Here is a 23,268-nt window from a genome sequence, read left to right as displayed (position 1 = left end):
ATGGTGATGGTTGCACAACTCCAAATATACTTTTTTAAAAATTGAGGGACTTCCCTGATGGCACAGTGGTTAAGAATCCGCCTGCCAATGCAGGAGACACGGGTTTAAGCTGTGCTCTGGGAAGATCCCACATGCCGCGGAGCAACTAAGCCCATGTGCCACAGCTACTGAGCCTGTGCTCTAGAGCCCTCAATCCACAGCTACTGAGCCCACGTGCCACAACTACTGAAACCCGTGTGCCTAGAGCCCGTGCCCTGCAGTGAGAAGCCACTGCAATGAGAAGCCCGTACACTGCAACGAAGAGTAACCCCCGCTCGCTGCAACTAGAGAAAGCCCATGCGCAGCAACAAAGACCCAATGCAGCCATAGATAGATAGATAGATAGATAGAATTATACAGTTTATTTAACTGGGGAAATTTTTATGGTATGTGAATTATATTTCAGTTGAAAAGAGGGGAATAAATCCACACCTAGATACATCCTACTAAGACTACAGAAACCAAAGAGAGCATTTTAGAAGCCTCAGTGGGGCTGTAAGTAGAGCATTGGAATTACCTTCAAAGGAGCAGTAAATAGATGATTTCTCAGCAGGAACAGTGGAATTGGAAAGACAGAAGATAATTCAATGATGACATCCTCACGAGGACTTCCCTGGTGGCACAGTGGATAAGACTCCGCACTCCCAGTGCAGGGGGCCCAGGTTCGATCCCTGGTCAGGGAACTGGGTCCCACATGCATGCCGCAACTAAGAAGCCTGACTGCTGCAACCAAGGAGCCTGCCTGCTGCAACTAACACCCAGTGCAACCAAGTAAATAAATATTTTTAAAAAATGATATCCTCACTGTGCTGAAAGAAAATAACTGCCAACTCTGAATTTTACCCAACTAAAATAACTTTTAAGAATGAAGCTGAAGTAGATTTTTCAGGTGAACAAATAGAAAGAAGGACTTCCCTGGTGGTCCAGTGGTTAAGACTCCACGCTTCCACTGCAGGGGGCATGGGTTAGATCCCTGGTCGAGGAACTAAGATCCCATGTGGCGCAGGCAAAAAAAAAAAAAATAGAGAATTTGCCCCAGGAAACTGATTTCTGAAGGGTATATAGGCAAACAAAAACGATCCCTGGTGGAAGACCAGAGGTAAAGGAAGCAATAAAGATTAACAAAAGTTATATATGCACATATATATGCACATAGCAATAGTTTCACTCCTAGGTATATACCCAATAGCATTGAGTACTTATGTTCACCAAAAAACATTATAAAAAAAGTTCATAGAAGTGTCAACTTAAAACTACTCAAGGGGCTTCCCTGGTGGTGCAGTGGTTGAGAATCTGCCTGCCAATGCAGGGGACATGGGTTCGAGCCCTGGTCTGGGAGGATCCCACATGGCACGGAGCAACTGGGCCTGTGAGCCACAACTACTGAGCCTGCGCGTCTGGAGCCTGTGCTCTGCAACAAGAGAGGCCGCGATAGTGAGAGGCCTGCGCACCGTGATGAAGAGTGGTCCCCGCTTGCCGCAACTAGAGAAAGCCCTCGTACAGAAACGAAGACCCAACACAGCCAAAAATAAATAAAATTTAAACTGTTGATTCATTAGTGTAATTTAAAACAAAACAAAAAAAACTACTCAATACCTGTCAACAGTAGATTGGATAAATAAATTGTATAGTCGCATATGTCTTAGAGCCATATAACAGCGTAGGTAATATGCAATAGTATAAGTGAATCTCAAAAACAATAATAAAGAAAATTAGCCAGGCACAAAAGACGACATGATATATATTGAAGTATGTAATAGGGAAAATGAATCTGTTTTAGAAATCAGGGTAGTTAGTGAGGTAAATGTTGGCCAGGATGTGAAGAAAAGGGAAGCCTTGTGCGCTTTCGGTGGGAATGTAAATTGGTGCAGCTACTATAGAAAACAGTATGGAAGTTCCTGAAAAAATTAAAAATAGAACTACCATATGATCCAGCAATCCCACTTCTGGGTATATATCCAAAGGAAATGAAAACAGGATCTTGAAGAGGTATCTGCACTCCCATGGTCATTGCAGCATTATTTATGATAGTCAAGATATGGAAATAACCTAAGTGTCCATCAGTGGAATAGATAAAGAAGATATGCCATATACATATATATATATGTATATACACACGCACACGCACACATAAATGGAATATTATTACGCTGTAAAAGAAGGAAATTTGCCATTTACCACAACATGAATGGCCCTTGAGGGTATTATGCTAAGTGAAATGTCAGAAGAAAACGAATATTGTTTGATATCACTTGTATATAGGACTTAAATAAAAAGGCCAGACTCAGAAACAGAGATCAGAATAGTAGTTACGAGGGAGTGTGGGATGGGAGAAATGGGGAAATGTTGGTCAAGGGTACAAACTTCTAGTTATAAGTTGAATAAGTTCTGGAGATCCAATGTACATCATGATGATTATAGTTAATAATACTATATTATATACTTGAAGGTTGTCAAGAGAATAGATTTTAAATGTTCTCATCACAAAAAAATAAATGATAATCATGGGGTATGATGGGGGTTTAGCTAATACTATGGTGGTAATCGTTTTGCAATGTGTAAGTGCATTAAATCAACACATGGCACACCTTACGTTACACATTGTTATATGTCAATTATATCTCAATAAACCTGGGGAAAAAATCAGGGTAGTAGTTACCCTGTGGGGGTGCCAAGGGTTGGCTAGGTGCCTAGGGGGACTGCTAGGTGCTGGGGTGTTTTGGTTCTTGATCTGAGGGTGGGTATCATAGCTGTATTCTGTTTGAAAATTCACCATGGTGTGCACTTTTGTGTACTTTTCTGCATGTCCGTTATACTCTAAAAGGTTTTTTTAAGTGAAAATATTGGTAAATCTCAGTGAATATTGAATGTATAAAATAATAGTATCTTATTTATAGCTAGGAAGAAATGTAAAGGAGTTAGGCCACGTAAGATATCAATCTACAGAACGTCAGAATTGAAGTATTTACGTTTTAGGTTCTGAAGAGGTGATCTCATCTGCTCCGTAAAACCACTTTCATAAGCAATTTTGAAATTACAAGGGAGAAATCTAAGTAAATTTTAAAGGAATTTCAGTTATAATTTGGGAATATTTTAAGTAGATCAAAAATTAGTTATGTTGAGTTTTTCAGTAAAAGTACCTTTTAAAAATATTCTGAGACCTGTGGTCTGTTTTGATGCTTTCCATATTGCTTGATCTATTTCTAAACACTACTCAGTTTGGCAATATCCCTTGAGAAGTATATGGCACTTAACGTGTATTGTTCCCTAGAGGAATCAGGAAAGAAAAGATGCAGATTTCCTCTTGGGATAAAATAGAAAATTAATTGAAGAGGGAAGAGTCTATAATTTAAGCTATTGTTAACATTAGGAGAATATCATAATATGTAATTTTCATTTTTGTTGATTATGTCTTCTTAGTTTAAATACTAGTTATCACCATCAGAGTTCATGGTCTTTATGCAGCAGCTTGGTATGGCCTGTATTTTTATCTTCATCTTGTTGGTTTATAGACAATGATGTAAGCTTAAAACGTATAATCTTTTTTATGCAGTATCTTCTTACTCTTTCTTCACTTGCTTCAGACTCATTGTCAGTTAGCTTTTGAATTCCATACTAAGATTTTGAAAGAAATACTCCAACAAAAAATAAACTGTATTTTTGTTATAGTGATTCTGCTGCATGGATTACAAGCACTCTATCTGCATGCTTGGATAAACTCCATCAAAAGCACATTATCCTCCTACTTCTGTGGCCAGCTGCCTAATTGTATCTGCTGTAACCACACGCTGTTGGAACATGATACCAATGAAGAACAGAAATGATAAATTACTCCCTGCAGGTGATAGTGATAATGATAATCTTTAATTTCCTTCTTCATCATAAGGTGTAGTCTGATCTTATTTCATTGGCTGCATCCTGTTACATACACACATGATATGTCTGCTTTAAAGAAGTACTCATCACACCAAAATACATGAGAAAGTAATTCGTTTTTATTCCATGTCATTGTTCTTCAAATGAGCACGTATAAAACGAACTGCATCTACCTTTGTATGTATGGGATGAAAAAGCAAAACGTGGCTTAAAACAGATTTTCAAATGATTCAATTTACAAATGCTGTGAGTTATGTTTTTCCTTTTTGTGAAATCCACAAAGCAGAAACAAAACAGCTCATTGTGAAACTCTGTTCTAATACTTAGGAATATTTAAGATGCACAATAAAGCTACACGTCTGTATTATTTTCCTGTGCACTTCAAAGTAATTATGGAAGATTCTCACCAAATTACAAGCGTGATCAAACTATCCCAGAAATTTAGTGTATATTTTTCTTTCATTCTGTTTCCTTCTGTCGTCATCACTATTGTTCGTAATTACTACTCATTCTTTCTCTCAGTCTAAGTGACTTTTATAACTAAAATTTTTCTGACTGTGGTGTGTGGTGTAAGTCAGTGAAATTTTATTTATTTCATTGTGACCTTGCCTTTGCAGATTAACGCAGCTCCTATAGATAATTGATTTCAATGCTTATTTTTCTCCTTAGCATTCCCTTTGCCCCTGACTAGAGATATGTATGGAACAAAAGGGACATTTATTCTGTGGTCAGGCCTTCAAACCTATCTGATCTTTTCAAGCACATGTCAAGTTGTGCTGCAGTTATTTATTACCATTGCCAATTAGTCATTTTCAATTTCCTGTGGTGGTGGTTTATTCTTATATTTGAATGACTTCCACAGACAGAGTATTAAGTTCATTGAAATTAACATTTAAAACACCTAGAGATAGCCTGTCAAAGTGATGGTAACAAGGAGGTGAAACTATAATTGAAAAATAGTTGTATGTTTATATTCTGCAGCAAAATGAATAGTTTTGTCCCCAAATCAGCTGACATATTTGATTGTTTATAATGGCCTTGCAGAAAAACACTGATCATAGTTCCACTAGTTTATATGACTATGTTTCAAGTTTAAGGTTTTTTCCTCTTTTTTTCTAATATCTATTTTAATTATCAAGGATCATTTATACAGGGGGGAAAAAAAAGGAAGCGCTTTCCCTAACGTGGCATTTTAGTCCTTGCTTGTGTTTGAGAGTAAATACCATTTTAAGCCCAGAAAATCCCTTTGGTTTTTCAGAGCAAGCATCTTCCACTTTCTCAGTTAAGTGAATGCTACCTCTGCATGTAATTTTAAATCCCAGGTGATTTTCTTTCTGACTTCTCCTCATGCTTCTGATTAATATTTGCTATGGAACTGATTTTAATACTACCCTCAACCAAACATCATTAGGAGGGTAAATCTGCATGAGGAGTTGGATATACTATAACGCACTTCAGAGGGAACTATAAAATAGCTGTCGTTCATTTTTATTTCTTATTTATTTGTCTTCAGGCTTATAAACTGTTTTTTGGTTACCCCCAAACTACTCAATATTTCACTGTAGTTTTGGGTATCTGGGCAAGCGTTAATTTCTTTTTTGATTTTTAACTAAATTTCATAGATAGTTGGATTTGGGGATTGGAAGACAGTTCTAAAATATCTTTGTATTCTCAAATCTTTTTATCTTTATTTTTTAATTTTGTTGTAAACTTGTGTATCAGCTTCTCCTCTTTGTTAAGACCTTCTATAATTATAATTCTGCAGTGTTCTACTATATTAACATTACCAGTCTGTATTTTATCAGAGTTAAATATATCACTTAGTGTATTTTATATATATTTCATATCACTTAGTGTATTTTATATATATTTCAGATTCACGTCACATTTTCTGATAATGTTGTAAGAGCTTTTTTTAAACCTGAATTTGTTTTCACAAAAGGTTTTATTAGCTAACTAGGGTTTTTTTCCCCCTCCGCTTTCTTTTTTGGTAACAGAGTATAAGGAATACATAAAAACATGTGTATAACTTAAAGAATAGTTATAAGGTAACTAACTGTCTCACCATGAAACCCACTTACTAAAATCTTTAAAAAATCATCTTAATGTTTTCATATAGTTTCCATAGTTTTTATTACTGTTACTATTCTGTTTACACCTTTTCTCCTTTACCTGCTACTTTCCCTTAATTTGCTTTTGCTAATCTCTTGAGAAGAAAAATAGTTATTGAAAATGTTCTTTTTGTAGAATTACTAGTTGGGGAAAACTTGTCATTCTTTTTCTTCAAATTCATTTAGTTCCTACTATATATTAGACTCTGCCCTAACCCTTGGGGTGCAGAGATGAGTGATTTTTCAGAGTCATTAAGGGAAATGTACAAAGGTAATAGTTGAATTGAATGCCTCTCTATGCAATACTATAGATTATTTAACTCAAGTATTATTAAAAATAACTTATCACAGAATTTGTTCATATTTATGGGAAATGTAAATTATATATAAGCATAAAGAATATTAATATTAGAAATCTATCATCCACTTTCAATAGCTTGGTGAAATCTTTCCATATAGATGTATATATTCACATTTGTATAACACAGGATAAGTGCCCATAATAAATATATATTATTCTTTTCACCTAATAGTATATCACAACTATTTTTCCAAATCAGTAAATATTTGTCTACAGGATTACTTTTCATGGCCAAATGGTATTCTATTATTTGTAGATTTTATGCTTTATTAACTGATCACCTGTTGTTGAAAATGTGGGCTAAATTTGACATGTTTAAATCTTTGCAAGCATACTTAATTTTTGGAAGTTTTTAATTACTGGATCAATGAGTATGTACATTGTATGAAATCTTAGTTGTGTGCATGAAAACAGAAAAGTACACAAATCATAAGTATAGTTTGGTAAAATTGCACAAAGTGATTACCCCGCCATATACCCAGCATTCAACTTAAGAAACAGAGTATTACCAGCAACCCAGGAGCCTATCACATAACCCCTTCCAGTTTCTACCGGTATTGCAAGGATAACTACTATTCTGACTTGTAACACTAAATTAGTTTTTCTGTCTTTGAATTTCCTGTATATGAATTGAATCATATTGTGTGTACTATTTTGTGTCTGACTTCTTTTTAGTACAAATGTTTTATCTTTTAATGTGTATTACTTAATTCCCCTAGAAAGGTTATTTCAGTTTACTTTCACAGCATGAATGCACCTTTCCCCACTAATTGTAGACATTATCATTTAAAAAATCCTTTTCTCAACATGATCAAGGAAAATTGTATCATGTTGTCTTAATTGACTTATTTTTTTCTAAGTAGGTGAAACAGTTTCTTTAGCATGTTTATTAATCATTTGATTTTTCTTTTGTAAATTTCCTGCTTTTTTGTTGTTAGTTTCTTTTGACATATTGCTTTCTTTTTTTTTTTTTTCCCCGGTACGCGGGCCTCTCACTGTTGTGGCCTTTCCCGTTGCGGAGCACAGGCTCCAGCCACTCTGCGGCATGTGGGATCTTCCCGGACCGGGGCACGAACCCGTGTTGCCTGCATCAGCAGGCGGACTCTCAACCACTGCGCCACCAGGGAAGCCCTGACGTATTGCTTTCTTATTAATTTGTAGTAGCTTAATGTACAAAGGACAGTGAGCCTTTGTTACTTATATTGTAAATACTCTCAGATCTGTCATTCATGTTTTAATTTTGATACTACAATTTAAATTTTTCTTTATTAAGTTTCTGCTTTGCTTATGATACTTAAAAATAAACCTTCTTTATTTCCAGATTTTATAAACACTTGTATATACTGGTGGGATTTCATTCTTCCTCCCTCCTACCCCTTCACCCCCTACACTGATCTTTGTGCATACATGTGCATACATTGAAAACCCCACCAGATGATGTTATAATTTTTCCATTAAAAAATCATAGGTATCTTAAAGGAATTCAGAGGGGAAACATAGTGTTTTATATTTACCCAACGATTTATCGTTCTTCTCTCATTTTTGATGTTTCAGGTTTCCTTCCAGTATTATTGCCCATCAGCCTGAAGAACTTCCTTTAAAATGTCTTCTAAAAAGCCTGTTGGCAATGGATTCTCTTAATATTCCTTCACTTGAAAATTCATTTATTTTATCTTCATTCCTAAAGGATGTTTTTCCTGGATATAGAATTTTGAAAGGTTTTTTTTGTTTGTTTTGTTTGTTTGTTTGTTTGTTTTGTTCCAATATCTTTTTCTTTTCCATCTGGACCTCCTATTACATGTATGTTAGTTCCACAGGTCCCTGAGTCTCTGGGCATTTTATTTCAATCTTTTCCCCTTGTTTTTTAAAATTAGATAATTTCTTTTGATCTAACTTCACATTCACTGACCTTGTCCTCCTCTATCATCTCCATTCTGCAATTCAGCAATTCAGCCCAGGAAGTTTTTTGTTTCAGTTATTGTGTTTTTCAGTTCTGAAATTTCCATTTGGTTCTCTTTTCATAGTTTCTATTCCTCTACTGAGAATTCCTGTCTTTTGATTCATTTCAGTGTGTTTATTTTACGTCATTGCTATTAACTTATACCAGCATAGTTATTTGCTTTAAGTCTTTGTCTGATAGTACCAGCATCTGGATCATCTCAGCATTGGCATCTGTTGATTGTCTTTTCTCTTGAGAGTTGGTTACATTTTCCTGGACTTTGTATGTTGAGTAATATTGGATTGTATCCTGGATATTTTGGACTCTTAGTTGGGTTATAATCATCTGGGCAGTGTTGATGTTCGTTGTTAACAGGCAGTCCATCCAAAGTCAAGATATAAGTTCTGTCAGCAGTGTCTTGGCAGACAATGGTTCAAATCTCATTTCCATTCTCTAAGAGTTTGCTATACTGTTTTGGGTCTCTCCTGCACATACACAGTTTAGGGATTGGTCTGAGACTTATACAGGTTTTTCAGTTTGACAGAATTATATAGTATTTTGATTCTCTCTTGGTATCTAAAGTACAATGAACCTCAAGGTTAAATATTGAATTTGGAGAGGAGTTGAGGAAGATGGCAGAAGAGTAAGACGCGGAGATCACGTTCCTCCCCACGGATACATCAGAAATACATCTACACGTGGAACTGCTCCTATAGAACACCCACAACGCTGGCAGAAGACCTCAGACCTCCCAAAAGGCAAGAAACTCCCCACGTACCTGGGTAGGGCAAAAGAAAAAACAGAGACAAAGAATATGGACGGGACCGGCACCAGTGGGAGGGAGCTGTGAAGGAGGAAAGGTTTCCACATACTAGAAGACCCTTCACTGTCGGAGACAGGAGGCCGGTGGGGTGGGTGGGGAAGCTTCGGAGCCGCGGAGGAGAGCGCAGCAACAGGGGTGCGGAGGACAAAGCGGAGAGATTCCCGCACAGAGGATCGGTGCCGACCGGCACTCACCAGCCCGAGAGGCTTGTCTGCTCACCCGCCGGGGCGGGTGGGGGCTGGGAGCTGAGGCTCGGGCTTCGGTCGGATCCCAGGGAGAGGACTGGGGTCGGCTGCGTGAACACAGCCTGAAGGGGGCTAGTGCGCCACAGCTACCCGGGACGACGGAGTCTGGGAAAAAGTCTGGACCTGCCGAAGAGGCAGGAGACTTTTTCTTGCCTCTTTGTTTACTGGTGCGCGAGGAGAGGGGATTAAGAGCGCTGCTTAAGGAGCTCCAGAAACGGCCGCGAGCCGCGGCGATCAGCGCGGACCCCAGAGACGGGCATGAGACGCTAAGGCTGCTGCTGCCCCAATAAGAAGCCTGTGTGCGAGCACAAGTCACTATCCGCACCTCCCCTCCCGGGAGCCTGTGCAGCCCGCCACGGCCAGGGTCCCGTGAGCCAGGGACAACTGCCCCAGGAGAACGGACGGCGCGCCTCAGCCTGGTGGAACGTCACGGCGGCCGCTGCCGCCGCAGGCTCGCCCCGCATCCGTACCCCTCCTTTCCCTCGGCCTGAGTGAGCCAGATCCCCCGAATCAGCTGTTCCTTTAACCCCGTCCTGTCTGAGCAAAGAACAGACGCCCTCAGGCGACCTACACGCAGAGGCGGGTCCAAATCGAAAGCTGGACCCCAGGAGCTGTGCGAACAAAGAAGAGAAAGGGAAATCTCTCCCAGCAGCCTCGGGAGCAGCGGATTAAATCTCCACAGTCAACCTGATGTACCCTGCATCTGTGGAATACCTGAATAGACAACAAATCATCCCAAATTGAGGAGGTGGACTTTGGGAGCAACGATATATATATATTTTTCCCCCTTTTCCTCTTTTTGTGAGTATGTGTATGCTTCTGTGTGAGATTTTGTCTTTAAAGCTTTGCTTTCACCATTTGTCCTAGGGTTCTGTCCGTCCGTTTTTTGTTGTTTTTTACTTTAAAAAATGTTTTTTCTTAATAATTATTTTTTATTTTAATAACATTATTTTATCTTTATTTTATTTTATCCTCTTTCTTTCTTTCTTTCTTTCTTTCTTTTCTTTCTTTCTGCTTTTTCTCCCTTTTGTTCTGAGCCATGTGGATGAAAGGCTCTTGGTGCTCCAGCCAGGCATCAGGGCTTTGCCACTGAGGTGGGAGAGTCAAGTTCAGGACACTGGTCCACAAGAGACCTCCCACCCAGCTCCATGTAATATCAAATGGTGAAAATCTCCCAGAGGTCTCCATCTCAACACCAGGACCCAGCTTCACTCAACAACCAGGAAGCTACAGTGCTGGACACCCTATGCCAAACAACTAGCAAGACAGGAACACAGCCCCATACATTAGAGAGGCTGCCTAAAATCATAATAAGGCCACAGACACCCCAAAACACACCACCAGACATGGACCTGCCCACCAGAAAGACAAGATCCAGCCTCATCCACCAGAACACAGGCAGTAGTCCCCTCCACCAGGAAACCTACACAACCCACTGAACCAACCTTAGCCACTGGGGACAGACACCAAAAACAACGGGAACTACGAACCTGCAGCCTGCTAAAAGGAGACCCCAAACCCAGTAAGATAAGCAAAATGAGAAGACAGAAAAACACACAGCAGATGAAGGAGCAAGATAAAAACCCACCAGACCTAACAAATGAAGAGGAAATAGGCAGTCTACCTGAAAAAGAATTCAGAATAATGATAGTAAAGATGATCCAAAATCTTGGAAATAGAATAGAGAAAATGCAAGAAACATATAACAAGGACCTAGAAGAACTAAAGAGGAAACAAGCAACGATGAACAGCACAATAAATGAAATATTGAATTTGGTTTGGGCCCAATCCACATTAACCCTGCGGATCAATAAAACTCCACATTCTTAACAAAAGCAGGAAAGTACAGTAATTAGCTTTATAGTGATTTTTCAGTAATCAGTTTCCAGTTTTTAAGACTTTATAAGCTTTATTTAATGCCAGTTTTAAAATAGATTAAGTCAAGCCTGTCCCACTAGTGAAAGAAAAAGGAATGGTATCGTTCAAATTTTAAACAAAAATAAGTGAAAATTATTTATTTGTTTGAACATGTTAATTTCTTAGAGGCCTTTTTGTAAACTGTTAACAGTAAACCTGAGAGTTACGTTGGAGTTTCTTCTTTGGGTATTTGCCTACATATACGTTTAATTTGAATAGTCTTGTTTTTATTTTCAGGAAAAAAAACGTAGTATTTTAAAATTTCATTTATCTCATCACAAAAATAATCATAGTACTTTGCTTTAAAACTGGATGAACAAGATCAGAAGAAATTAAATGAGCGGGCTTCATATAAAAGAGTACGTTTTAGTTATTTATTGCTGTGGTTAGCAAACCACTCCAAAACTTAGCGCCTTGAAGTCAAAAATCATGTAGGTTTACTTGTCTGTGTTTCTGCAGTCTGGACTGGACTTACATACTAGTTCTGCTCCTAGGGTTTTTCATGCTGCTGCAGTTGTGTGGAGGCTTGACTCACATGGCAGCATCTCAGTGGAAGAGTCTGGTTGGGCGAGGGGCCGCATGAGCCTTTCTCCATGTAGATCCTCACCTTTCAGTGGTCCACCACGGTCATTTCTCTAATTTAACACATACTGAGTATTTGATTAGCCTTGTTGCCCTTACTATTATGTTGTTTCTGTGGGGAAAAGCCAAATTATATTACTTTATTTTTACTAATATCGTGTTTTCCAGGAAAAATAGTGACCTACCATAAGTTTAAGAGTGTCTGATATTGGAAATGGTTTCTTATTTGTCATGGCTTAAGACTGTATAATCAATTGTTATGTAATTAGTTTAATAATTATTTATATTCCTTTGTTTTTAAACAGGCACTTGCTGGCTACTTTGATATATATTTTGAGAAGAATTGCCACAATAAGGTAAGTATCACGAGTTGTCTCATAAGAATTAATTATGTGAAATACATTGTATTTTATTTTTGTGCCCCAAGGTGTTTGATCATAAGCATTTTGCTGTTGTAAGCAGTTGGAGCTTGTATTAGATGTAGTAGATTAATGTACCATGATACTAAAAATCTTGTGCTTCATCGGGTACTTTTGAACTCTACCAATGCAGGTCGTATTCTCTACGGGCCCCCAGAGTACCAAAACACACTGGAAACAAACAGTATTCCTATTGGAAAAGCCATTTTCAGTTAAAGCAGGTAAGAAAGAAAAAGGGGGAAAATGTCTTATCCATTCTGAAGTAAACAATATTCATTCATTCTACAACCACTTTTTCTATGCCCACTGTATTTGAAGCAATATGACATACTGAGATAAGTTCTTAGAGTTTACCATGTACATAAATTTTAGGTGGCATATCGTTTCATTAAAGAAGTAAGTTAAAGAAAACTTTTATTTAAATTTAATTTCTGCCAGTTAAAATATATGTGACATTATGTAGCTCTTATTTTGAGTACCACAAAATCAGAAAATTTTTCTTTAAGCAATAGCTAATACGTATTAAGTAGCAAATATAAATAAAAGAAAATGTTCTCATTTCCCAAGTGACCAAAGAGAAATATCACCAGTAGAAGTAAAGTGTAAATTAAAGAGAATGTCATTCAGTAGTTATTATATTCGAAATATATTTTTATTTGTCTAGAATGCTCTCCACTGTGTCCATCTCCTCAAATCTTACATAGTGTTTGAAGACTGATCCAATTCTACATTCATCTCATTGATTGTTCACTTACACAAGCACCTATAGTTCTTACATACCTACACATTTAACTCCAAAAGTTAGAATTTGATTGTGGAATTTTTTTTTTAACTGCTTATTACATATAAGTCTTCTTGTCCCATCTTCACTGAAAGCCTTCTGACTGTAGGAAAACTGAATGTACAACAGACTTCATTGTAAAGATATTCAACATCAAATTATTTGTGTGTCTCTCAAAAGCAACACGGAGCAAAAATTTGCAGAATGATTCCTACAATATATGATTTATATGAAGTTTGAAAACATGTAAAACAGCTGTATGTACACACACACATAGTAAAAGTAAGAAACAACACTTAAGAATGGTAACCACTGAATTCATGGTAGTGGTTCACTTTAGGGAAGGATGGAAGTAGGATCAGAGAAGGCTACAAAGGGGGTTTAGTGCCATGTATCTGAACAATTTCTTTTAAAAACTGAAGGAACTGTGGCAGAATGTTAAGATTTGACAAAGCTGAGTAGAGGTCATTAAATCATTCTCTTTGTGTTTAAAATATTTCATAAAATTCTAATGTGGTTTTGATTTCACTGTTGAGACATAAAGGAATTTAGTAGATGCAAATACACACTGTTAGAGTAAAGCAGCACCTTGTCATTTTTTTCACTTTGAGGTTGCAGTGCTATGGAAATAAAACCTTGATGGCGTGATTTTCTCTTTCTCTAGAAAGCTTGAGCACAGCAAAACTGAAATGAAGCCAACACATCCTCATTTCTGTTTCTTTGTTTTGTTTTTTGTTTAGCTCTGGTATTTGGATTGATTTTGGGAAAATTGAAAATACTGCTTTTTTCCCTCACTGTAACCATTTTGTTGTCTTAATGCTAAAATTCTAAAGGCAATACTAATTCTTTCATGTTTTAATCTTGAGGGGGATTTAAGATAGCATTTGAATTTTCTCCTACCTAATTACAACAAAGTATTATTTGATGCCTAGTGAAATTTTGAAATCCTAAATATTCTTTACCCAGTAATCCTTACAGTAATTGATTCAGCTTTTTCAGAATACTGTGAAGAAGGTATATGATTCTAATGCTGCCCTCTGGCACCATCTACATTCTCTTTTTCTTTCATTGCCATTGTGTGTACTCATATTTAAATGGTAAGGCCAATAGGCTCCCCTAAAATAGCACAACCTGCGGAGAGTTTGAAAGAGAAATTTCAAAGTAAGGAAAATGTGGTCATTCTCAGTTACAAGAAATTTTTTTTTTAACCCTGCTGTAGTAAGCCTTTGGTGGTAGTACTGATGAATAGAAGCCAGAAGCTCTGGGGCAGAGTATTGGGGTACACATTAGTCAGAAAAAGAGCTCTGGAGATCTTCGATACGCCCTTGAGTTTTAGATGAGTGCTAAGATGGTGTGTATGTGGGATGAAATGCCTGAGGTCAGGCAAAGCAGTTGCAGTAGTTGTGAACCAGATATTTCCCAGCATTTACACAGGGCTGGGGTATTCAAATTTCATCAAGCTAGAGTGGGGCGTCTTTCTGGACTCTATTCAGTGGAGATCCCAGAAGGACCATAGTAGCGGGAATAAACTGTCACTTGAGTAAAGGCAACTCTGGATGCTCCTTAACAAAGCTTAAAAACAAGTCTTAAGAGGAAAAACTGAACTGCGTGTAACCTTAATAGCAACAAAGGAGAACAATAATATCAGATGTTCAATGACATAAAATTCAACATGGGCCAACATTCAATCAAACATTGAATGCAGGAAAATACCAGTCAGTAGAAATAAACCCAGAAATGATAGAATTAGCACACAAGCATGTTGAAATATATTATAACTACTTTTATATGAACATAGGAAAATATGAGAAGATATTTACAATCCAAATAGGACTTCTAGAGATGGAAATTACAACATCTGAAGTGAAAATGTCATTTGATGGAGTTAACGGCAGGAAAGATCAGAGAACGTAAAGATACAGCAATAAAATGTATCCAAAAAGAAGCACAGAGAGGGGGGAAAAAGATTTTTAAAAAAAAAAATTAATGGGGCTTCCCCGGTGGCGCAGTGGTTGAGAGTCCGCCTGCCGATGCAGGGGACACGGGTTCGTGCCCTGATCTGGGAAGATCCCACATGCCGCGGAGTGGCTAGGCCTGTGAGCCATGGCCGCTGAGCCTGCGCGTGCGGAGCTTGTGCTCCGCAACGGGAGAGGCCACAACAGTGAGAGGCCCACGTACCGCAAAAAAAAAATTAATGTATCCTCAGTAACCTGTGGGAAAATATGCAGCATTCAACCTTAAATATAATAGTAGAAGTCCATGGAAGAATCAGGGGCAGAAAACATAATGGATAAAATTTTCTTATATTTGATAAAAACTATAACTCACAGATTGAAGAAATTGAGTGAACTCCAAGAAATTGAGTGAGCTCCAAGAAGGATCAACACAAAGAAAACAACCCCAGGACACATCATAAACAAATTGCTGGTATGCAGTGATAATTAAAAAAAAAAAAACTTTAACCAGAGAAAAAGAAAACGTATAGAGAGGAGCAGACCAACAATACAAAATATATTAAAGTAAGCTCTTCAAGTGGAAAGAAAATATCACCAAAATTTTCAATATTTAGAAAATTCCACTCTAAACAAAGGAGTGGAAAATGCCAGAAATGGTAAATGTGTGTGAGTATGAAGAAAATCCTTTATTTTCTCACTTTTTAATTTCTTAAAAGATAATTGACTATTTAAAGCAAAAATAATAATGCATTGTGTGTTTTAAAACATATAGAGACATAAAATATATGGCAATGATTTAAAAAAGAAATTAATTAGAAAATGGAAATATATTGTAAAGTCCTTACACTTAGATGAAGCAATTTAATGGTGAACTGATGAATTAAGTATGTACATTGTAAACCCCAGAGCAACAGCTAATAATTTTTAAATTAAACCACAAAATATAGCTAATAAGCTAGTAGTGGAGATAAAATAGAATCCTGAAAAGACTATTCAATTCAAGAGAAGATAGGAACATAAACAGATGGACAAATAGAAAACAAAAGGTATGATGGTAGACTTAAATTCAAACATATTGATAATTATATTAAATATGAATGGTCTATACATCCAGATGATGGAATTTCATTCAGTGCTAAAAAGAAATGAGTTATGAGCCCGTGAAAAGACATGGAGGAATCTTAAACACAACTTACTAAGTGAAAGAAGCCAATCTGAAAAGGCTATACACTGTGTGATATGTGGTAATGACATTCTAGAAAAAGCAAAACTATGGAGATAATAAAAAGATCAGTGGTTGCCAGGGGCAGGGGATACAAATAAGCAGAACACAGAAGGTTTTAGGGCAGTGAAGATACTCTTTATGATATTATAATTAGGATAAATGTCATTTACATGTGTCCAAACTCGTAGAATATGTAACACCAAGAATATGTAACACCAAGAGTGAACCCTAAGGTAAACTACAGAATTTTGGTGATTATGATGTATCATCAATGTGGGCGCATCCTTGGTTAAAAAAAAAAAAAAAAAAAGTACCATTCCAATGAGTGATGTTGATAGTGGGGGAGGCTGTGCATGTGTGGGGGCCGGGGGATATGAGAAGTCTCTGTACCTTCCTCTCAGTTTTGTTGTAAACATAAACCTGCTTTAAAAAGTTAAGTCTTTTAAAAAATGTTAATAGTCTAAACATGCCAATTAAAAGGCAGAAATAAACAGAATAAAAGCAAGAACTAACTAAATGCTGTTTACGGGAAACACACTTAATATAAAGACAGTAATTCCGGTTGCCAGTGACGTAAGTGCATTCATCCCATCTGTCTCACTGAATGCAGCTTTAAAACCAGAATGCATGGAACAGCTCTTTGAAATCTCTGAAAAGTACATAATAGCAGATAAATTGGAGAAGATTACCAGAATTTGAAGTACCACTGAACTGGTGGTAAATTTGTGATTAGTTTTCCTTCAGTATCCCCTAGCCTGGACTTCAGACAGCCTGAAACTCAGAAGAGGGCCTCAGCACAGACAGGAAGAGCTCCCAAAGGAGCCCTCTGATTCTAGCTTGAGGAGTGGGGAAAGGGTCTCCTAATGCTTAGAGAGAGTGGGGGGAAATCCCCATTTTTCTTTTCTATGTTTCTTCTCTGTTCTCCCATATCACAGCCCGCAAGTAATCCTACAGTGGTAGCAGCAGTAACAGTGGCAGCAGTGGGGACCTGCATACCCATAGGTAAATGAGTGGGTGTGGCTGTGTTCCAATTAAATTTTATTTACAAGATCAGCAGCCAGACTCAAAAGCCTTCCATAAAACAAATCTCCAGGCACAGATTGCTTCATTGCAAATTCTCCCAACGACTTAAAGGGAGAAATAACACCGGTTCTACATAGTCTCTTCCAGAAAATAGAAGAGAGCTAATTTTATGAGGGCAGTATTATCTTGATACCAAAAATTAGACAAAGGTAGTACAAGAGAATTAAACTGCAGACCAGTGTCCCTCATGAATATAGATGTAGAAATCCTCAACAAAATAGTAGCAAATTGAATCCAGCATACATGTAAAAGAAGAAAACACACCATGACCAAGTGCGTTTTATTCCAGGAATGCAAGGCTAATTCAGTATTTTAAAATCTTGTAATGCAGTCTGCCATGCTAACAGTCTAAAGAAGAAAAGCCACATGATCGTATCAGTGGATGCAGAAAAAACACTTGACAGAATTCAATATTCACTTATGACAAGTACAGCAAACTAGAAATAAAAGAGAATTTCCTCAACCTGACAAAAGGCATCCATACAGTCTGTAGCTAGCATCATACTGAATAGAGAAGGACTAAATGCTTTCTCCCTAAGTTTGAGATAAGGCAAGGATGTCCAGTCTCACCCCTCCTACACTTCTATATTGGAAGTCTTAGCCAGTGCAATAAGAAATGAAAAAATTAAAAGCCATTGGAAAGGAAGAAATAAAGCTGTTGTTATTTATAGATAATGTATACACAGAAAATTCTAAGAAATCTACCCAAAAAAACTACAGAACTAGTAAGTGAATTTAGCAAGGTTGAAATTGACAGGCTGATTCTAAAATTTATACCAAATGCAATAAGAACCATATTGGAATTATTATACTATGTGAATTCTAAACTTACTTAAAAATTACATTAACCCAGGCAGTATAATACTGGCATATAAAAAGTAGATATATAGATTAATATAACAATAGGAAATCCAGAGTCTCAGTTTTGTATAGTCAATTAAATTTTTCCAAAGGGCCAATGTAAATTCAATGGGAAAAGGATAGTCTTTTCAAAAAATGGTGTTAGAATGACTGAATATTCATAAAGGAAAAGAGTGAATCTCAGTTTTTATCTGACACCAAATATATAAAAACCAATTTTAAATGGATGATAGACCTAAATATCAAAGTTGAAACTGTAAAACTTCTAGACGTTAACATAAGAAAGAATCTTGAGACTTGAGGTAGGCAAAAGTTTATGAGAGTGAGATATTACTAACACTCATTGAACTGCACATTTTACATGTTACAATTTTATTGTATATAAATTACACCTTAATAAAGTTAATTTTTTAAAAACCCACACTGGACCGTCAGGATATCCAGGATAAAATCCAGATTCCTTACCTTGGCCCTTTACAGTCTGACCATTTTTCATCATTTCCAACCCCACCCTGTCACAGCCCCACATAAGCCCATCATATGCTCCAGCTCTACTGCTCATTTTTTAGCTAACTTTCCTGTCTTTTCTTCTTTGCTTTTATCTAAGGTATTCTTCTACCTAGGAAACTGTTTTTACCTCTTTCACTTGATGAATTCCACTTTTCCCTTTATGACCCAGCTTATTTCTGTAAATCTTTCCTCTTTGTCCTTAGAAGGTTAACTGCTCTGTTCTTCGTTCTTCCAGATCAATTCATGCATACATCTGTGTTAGAACATACCAGTGTGTAGGGTAAAGGGTTCTAATAGAAGATGAGTTGTTTGCCTCTCTCACCTCTTTTTTATCTGATGTAGTATTTGGCATATTAGAAATATCCTGCTGAACGAATGAATAAGTACAGTAATATGTGTTGTCATTGAAATTAATTTCCTCTCATCACTGTGGGTGACACACGCCAAGGGCATTTATCTAGCTCCTGTATTTGGTTGCCCCATTTTGTCAGCTCTGATGTTCTCAGAAGTTTCGGCATGGCTAAAGAGAGTTCTCTGTTGTTGAGTTAAAAAGTAGTTTTTGACTCTGTATGGCATGTAAAATTTTTAGATAAAATTAAATAAAGCCAGAAGTCTAATCAGGACAATTTGCTGTGTATGTACCGCTTATTTTACTGTCCAGAAAGTAATATGACAAGATTTTTTTAACAAATAAAATATTGTATACATAGCTGTACAGTTATTCTTCCGTGTGTGTGTGTGTGTGTGTGTGTGTGTGTGTGTGTGTGTGTGTTAATATCTTCAGTAATGATAAATCTTTTTTTGGGAATGGTAAATCTACCGTTGGGGGTAGACTGGATTTTTGGAAAGCAAGAAAAGACAGTGTGAATAGGGAATTTCTCAGACTAAGAATTTTACATTTGGCCAAAAGCACAAGGGAACTATAAAATGATGAGCCTAATTTGTTTTTGCTTCATTTTGGGTTTTTGTTGTTGTTGCTGTTTTCACAGCCTAGTTCTAACAATAGTTCCAAAAGAAGTACTCTACAACATTTGAGAACTTCCTGCATTGTGGGAGTTAAGAGACCAGACTTCCAGGATGAATACTTTTAAAGGATTTAAAGAACACTTACTTTAAATTCAGGATTTTTTTTTATTTGTTTTCCTTTAAAAATAATGTACAATTTTATTGTAAAAGCTTATGTGGCAGTATGTATTTTAAAAATTCAGATCTTTTTCTTGTGATTTGGCTTTGAAAAATATTATTAAAATCAGGCTGTTTAGTTCTCTTTATTATTAGTAAGGTCTTATGTGATGGAGAATCCATTTCTTTTTTTTTTTTCTTTCACTTTTTAACTCTAAGCTTTAATAGTGATAGTAATGATTTTTTATTTATCCCCCTTGTGGAGAAATGAAATTTTATTGCTCTGGAAGAAACTTAATTTTAAAAAACGACTAGGACAGAATTAAAATGAAATCAATTTTGTTCTTGATTGAACTGCACCGCTGCTTTGTGGTATACTAATAGCCGTCTGCCGATGATAAAAACAAAGTGATATAGCACAGTTCCATAGAGAGTGTCCTATTCAGCTCTCACCACAGTATACACACTTAACAGCATCAGTCATTTTATATCTATTTGACACTGATTAATTACTCTGATCTATTCTGGTATTATAGCCACTGACTTGGTACTTTAGTCAGGCTTGAACAATTGAAGTGAGTGCAGCAGTGTGAACTATGTATTTATTACTGTGACCCTTCGTGCTATTTAATTAACATAAATAAGTGCTGTTTGCACCCCCGTTTTGAAATTAAGGTTATTACAGAAATAGTTATTTTACTGGTATTTCATTTTAAGACATGAAAATTACAGCATCAGCTTATAAGACAATGTTATAACTTTTTAAAAAAAATAAATTTATTTATTTATTTTTGGCTGCGTTGGGTCTTCGTTGCTGTGCGCAGGCTTTCTCTAGTTGCGGCGAGCAGGGGCTACTCTTTGTTGGGGTGCACGGGCTTCTCATTGTGGTGACTTCTCTTGTTGCGAAGCACGGACTCTAGGCACTTGGGCTTCAGTAGTTGTGGCTCGCGGGCTCTAGAGCGCAGGCTCAGTAGTTGTGGCACACGGGCTTAGTTGCTCCGCAGCATGTGGGATCTTCCCGGACCATGGATCGAACCTGTGTCCCCTGCATTGGCAGGCGGATTCCCAACCACTGCGCCACCAGGGAAGTCCCTTAATGTTACAACTTTTTAATTATTCAGGTATTTTAATTTAACATTGGTGCTTAAAATTTTTTCTTTTGTGAAAATTTAACAAAATTATCCACTGCCAGTTCATCTTGAGTTGGGCTGTATTTTAAATTAAGGGGTACAAGACCACTTAAATATATTCTTTAAAGTTGAAATGCAGAATTAGATAACCTGCTTTATAGGCACCAGGGAACATTTCCATTTTGACCCTACGCTAAGGATTGAATAGGATAGTTACAAACTAGCCAACTTAACATTTTTTTTAACATGTCTAAAGCAACTTAAGGAGCAGCAACCATTAGGGCACATACACTGAAAAGAAATATTTGCAACAAAACCTCATATACATCAACAAGAAAATCACTAAAGGTAAATGCTCAGAGGATTTCTTTTTAGATGGTGGTTAAACATTTGAAATATTAATAATACCCATCACTACTGATAATCACTGAATTGCAAATCAAAGCAGATTCTGGTTGTTGTTTATCTAAATAACAAAGATGTTTTTATCATTTTCATTCTTTTTCTGTTGTTGCTTGGTTTCTAATAATGCTCAATATTGATGAAGATGGCAGGAGTGTAAAACTGGAACACACTTTATTCCTTTTTTTAAAAAGTATTCCACTTCTCATAATCCATCCTAAGGAATCGAGTGAAAATTTACTTTTTTAAAAAATCTTTGCTATTTTAAGCAGTGAAAGTAACGTTGTAATTTGCTTTTCTTTAAAGTATCTTTATAGAATTTTTTCATTTTTGTATAAACAAATCTTCAAACTTTTCCTTTTGGTTTCTGACTTTGGTTCCATACTAAAAAATTTTGTATTACTATATTTACACATTTCTCTTGACTCCTTTCCTCAGTGAGTTAAAATGCCCCATTTACCATGTACTGAATCTCCATAATGGATCTTTTGGTTTCTCTACTATATTCTGTTTATCTATGAATTTGTTCCTAAGCCACCACATTTTAAAAACAGCTTTATTTTATATCTACATACAGTAAAAATTCACACATTTTAGGGCTTCCCTGGTGGCGCAGTGGTTAAGAATATGCCTGCCAATGCAGGGGACACGGGTTCGAGCCCTGGTCCAGGAAGATCCCACATGCCGCGGAGCAACTAAGCCCGTGCGCCACAACTACTGAGCCTGCGCTCTAGAGCCCGTGAGCCACAGCTACTGAAGCCCGCGTGCCTAGAGCCCGTGCTCTGCAACAAGAGAAGCCACCTCAATGAGAAGACCGTGCACCACAACAAAGAGTAGCCCCCTCATTGCAACTAAAGAAAGCCCACGTGACAACAAAGACCCAACGCAGCACCCCCCAAAAAAATGTCCTCCTTCTAGAACTTGCAGTCTCTTAGAAAAAAAAAAAAATTCACACACTTTAATTGTACAGTTTAATGAATTTTGGCAAATGTATACCCCACCCTAGTTAAGACGTAGAATATTTATATCACTCTTAAAAGTTTCCTTGTTGATCCCCTCTGCAGGCAGTCATCCCCACTAGAGTTGGTCATCCCCAGCTTCAATTTCCAGACCAGGAGAACTACTGATCTGCTCTCTATCACTGTGTATTAGTATTACTAATAGTTAAGGCATTAGTATTCTTTTAGAATTTTATATCAAAGTTACTGTACAGAATATACTCCAGTTTCTTTGCTTTTAGCATATTTTAAAAATTCATTTGTGTATCAGTAGTTTGTTCCTTTTTATTGCCAAGTAGTATTCCTTTGTATGGACTTACCGTAATTTACATATGCATCCACTTGCTGCTAGACTTTTGGATCGTTTTCAGTTAGGCGCCATTATGGATAAAATAGCTATGGACATTCATGTAAAAGTTTTTGTGTGGGCATATGTTTTCATTTCTCCTGGGCAGATACCTAGGAGTGGGATTATTGAGTCTTATGGTAAATATATATTTAACTTTATAGGAAACTGGCATACTTCTTCACAGTGACTGTGCTTATTCAACATTCCTACCACTGTTGACGGTTCATTTGCTCCACATCTTTGTCAACACTTATATAAAAGGGCAGTCATTTTAAGTCATTCTATTACATGTATATGTAGTGACAGCTGTGTTTTTAATTTGCATTTGCCTTATGACTAATAATGTTGAGCATCTTCTCATATGTTTATTGATCATTTGTACATCTTTTTTTGGTGAGGTTTCTTTTAAAATATTTTGCTCAATTTTTGATTGGGTTGTCATCTTATTGAGTCATAAGGATCTTTATATATATGCATACAAGTTCTTTGTCAGATGTATGTGGTGCTAATATTTTTATTCCAGTTCCTAGTTTGTCTTTT

At 36.8% G+C, this 23,268-nt stretch overlaps 1 protein-coding gene across 8 annotated transcripts in view; it reads left to right on the top strand.

Moving 5' to 3' along the window:
• Positions 1–23,268, top strand: part of PRMT3 (protein arginine methyltransferase 3) — a 136,841-nt gene that overhangs the window by 105,695 nt on the left and 7,878 nt on the right. For 6 of the 8 annotated variants that reach the window (XM_027115180.1, XM_027115186.1, XM_027115183.1 and 3 more), the window contains 2 exons: positions 12,199–12,249; positions 12,446–12,533. In XM_027115180.1, coding sequence (XP_026970981.1) covers positions 12,199–12,249; positions 12,446–12,533 — 139 coding nt within the window. Of the gene's footprint in view, positions 1–589; positions 712–7,413; positions 9,019–12,198; positions 12,250–12,445; positions 12,534–23,268 lie in introns of those variants that run through there. The other 2 variants (XM_027115184.1, XM_027115185.1) reach the window with 2 other exon arrangements.

The sequence above is a fragment of the Aethalodelphis obliquidens genome, unplaced genomic scaffold, assembly GCF_003676395.1.
Source record: "Aethalodelphis obliquidens isolate GAN/ISIS:26980383/991018 unplaced genomic scaffold, ASM367639v1 scaffold14, whole genome shotgun sequence".
In the NCBI taxonomy this organism is placed as follows: Eukaryota; Metazoa; Chordata; class Mammalia; order Artiodactyla; family Delphinidae; genus Aethalodelphis; species Aethalodelphis obliquidens.
The sequence above is the reverse complement of the archived record's forward strand: the minus strand, read 5'-3'. Positions and strand labels throughout refer to the sequence as shown.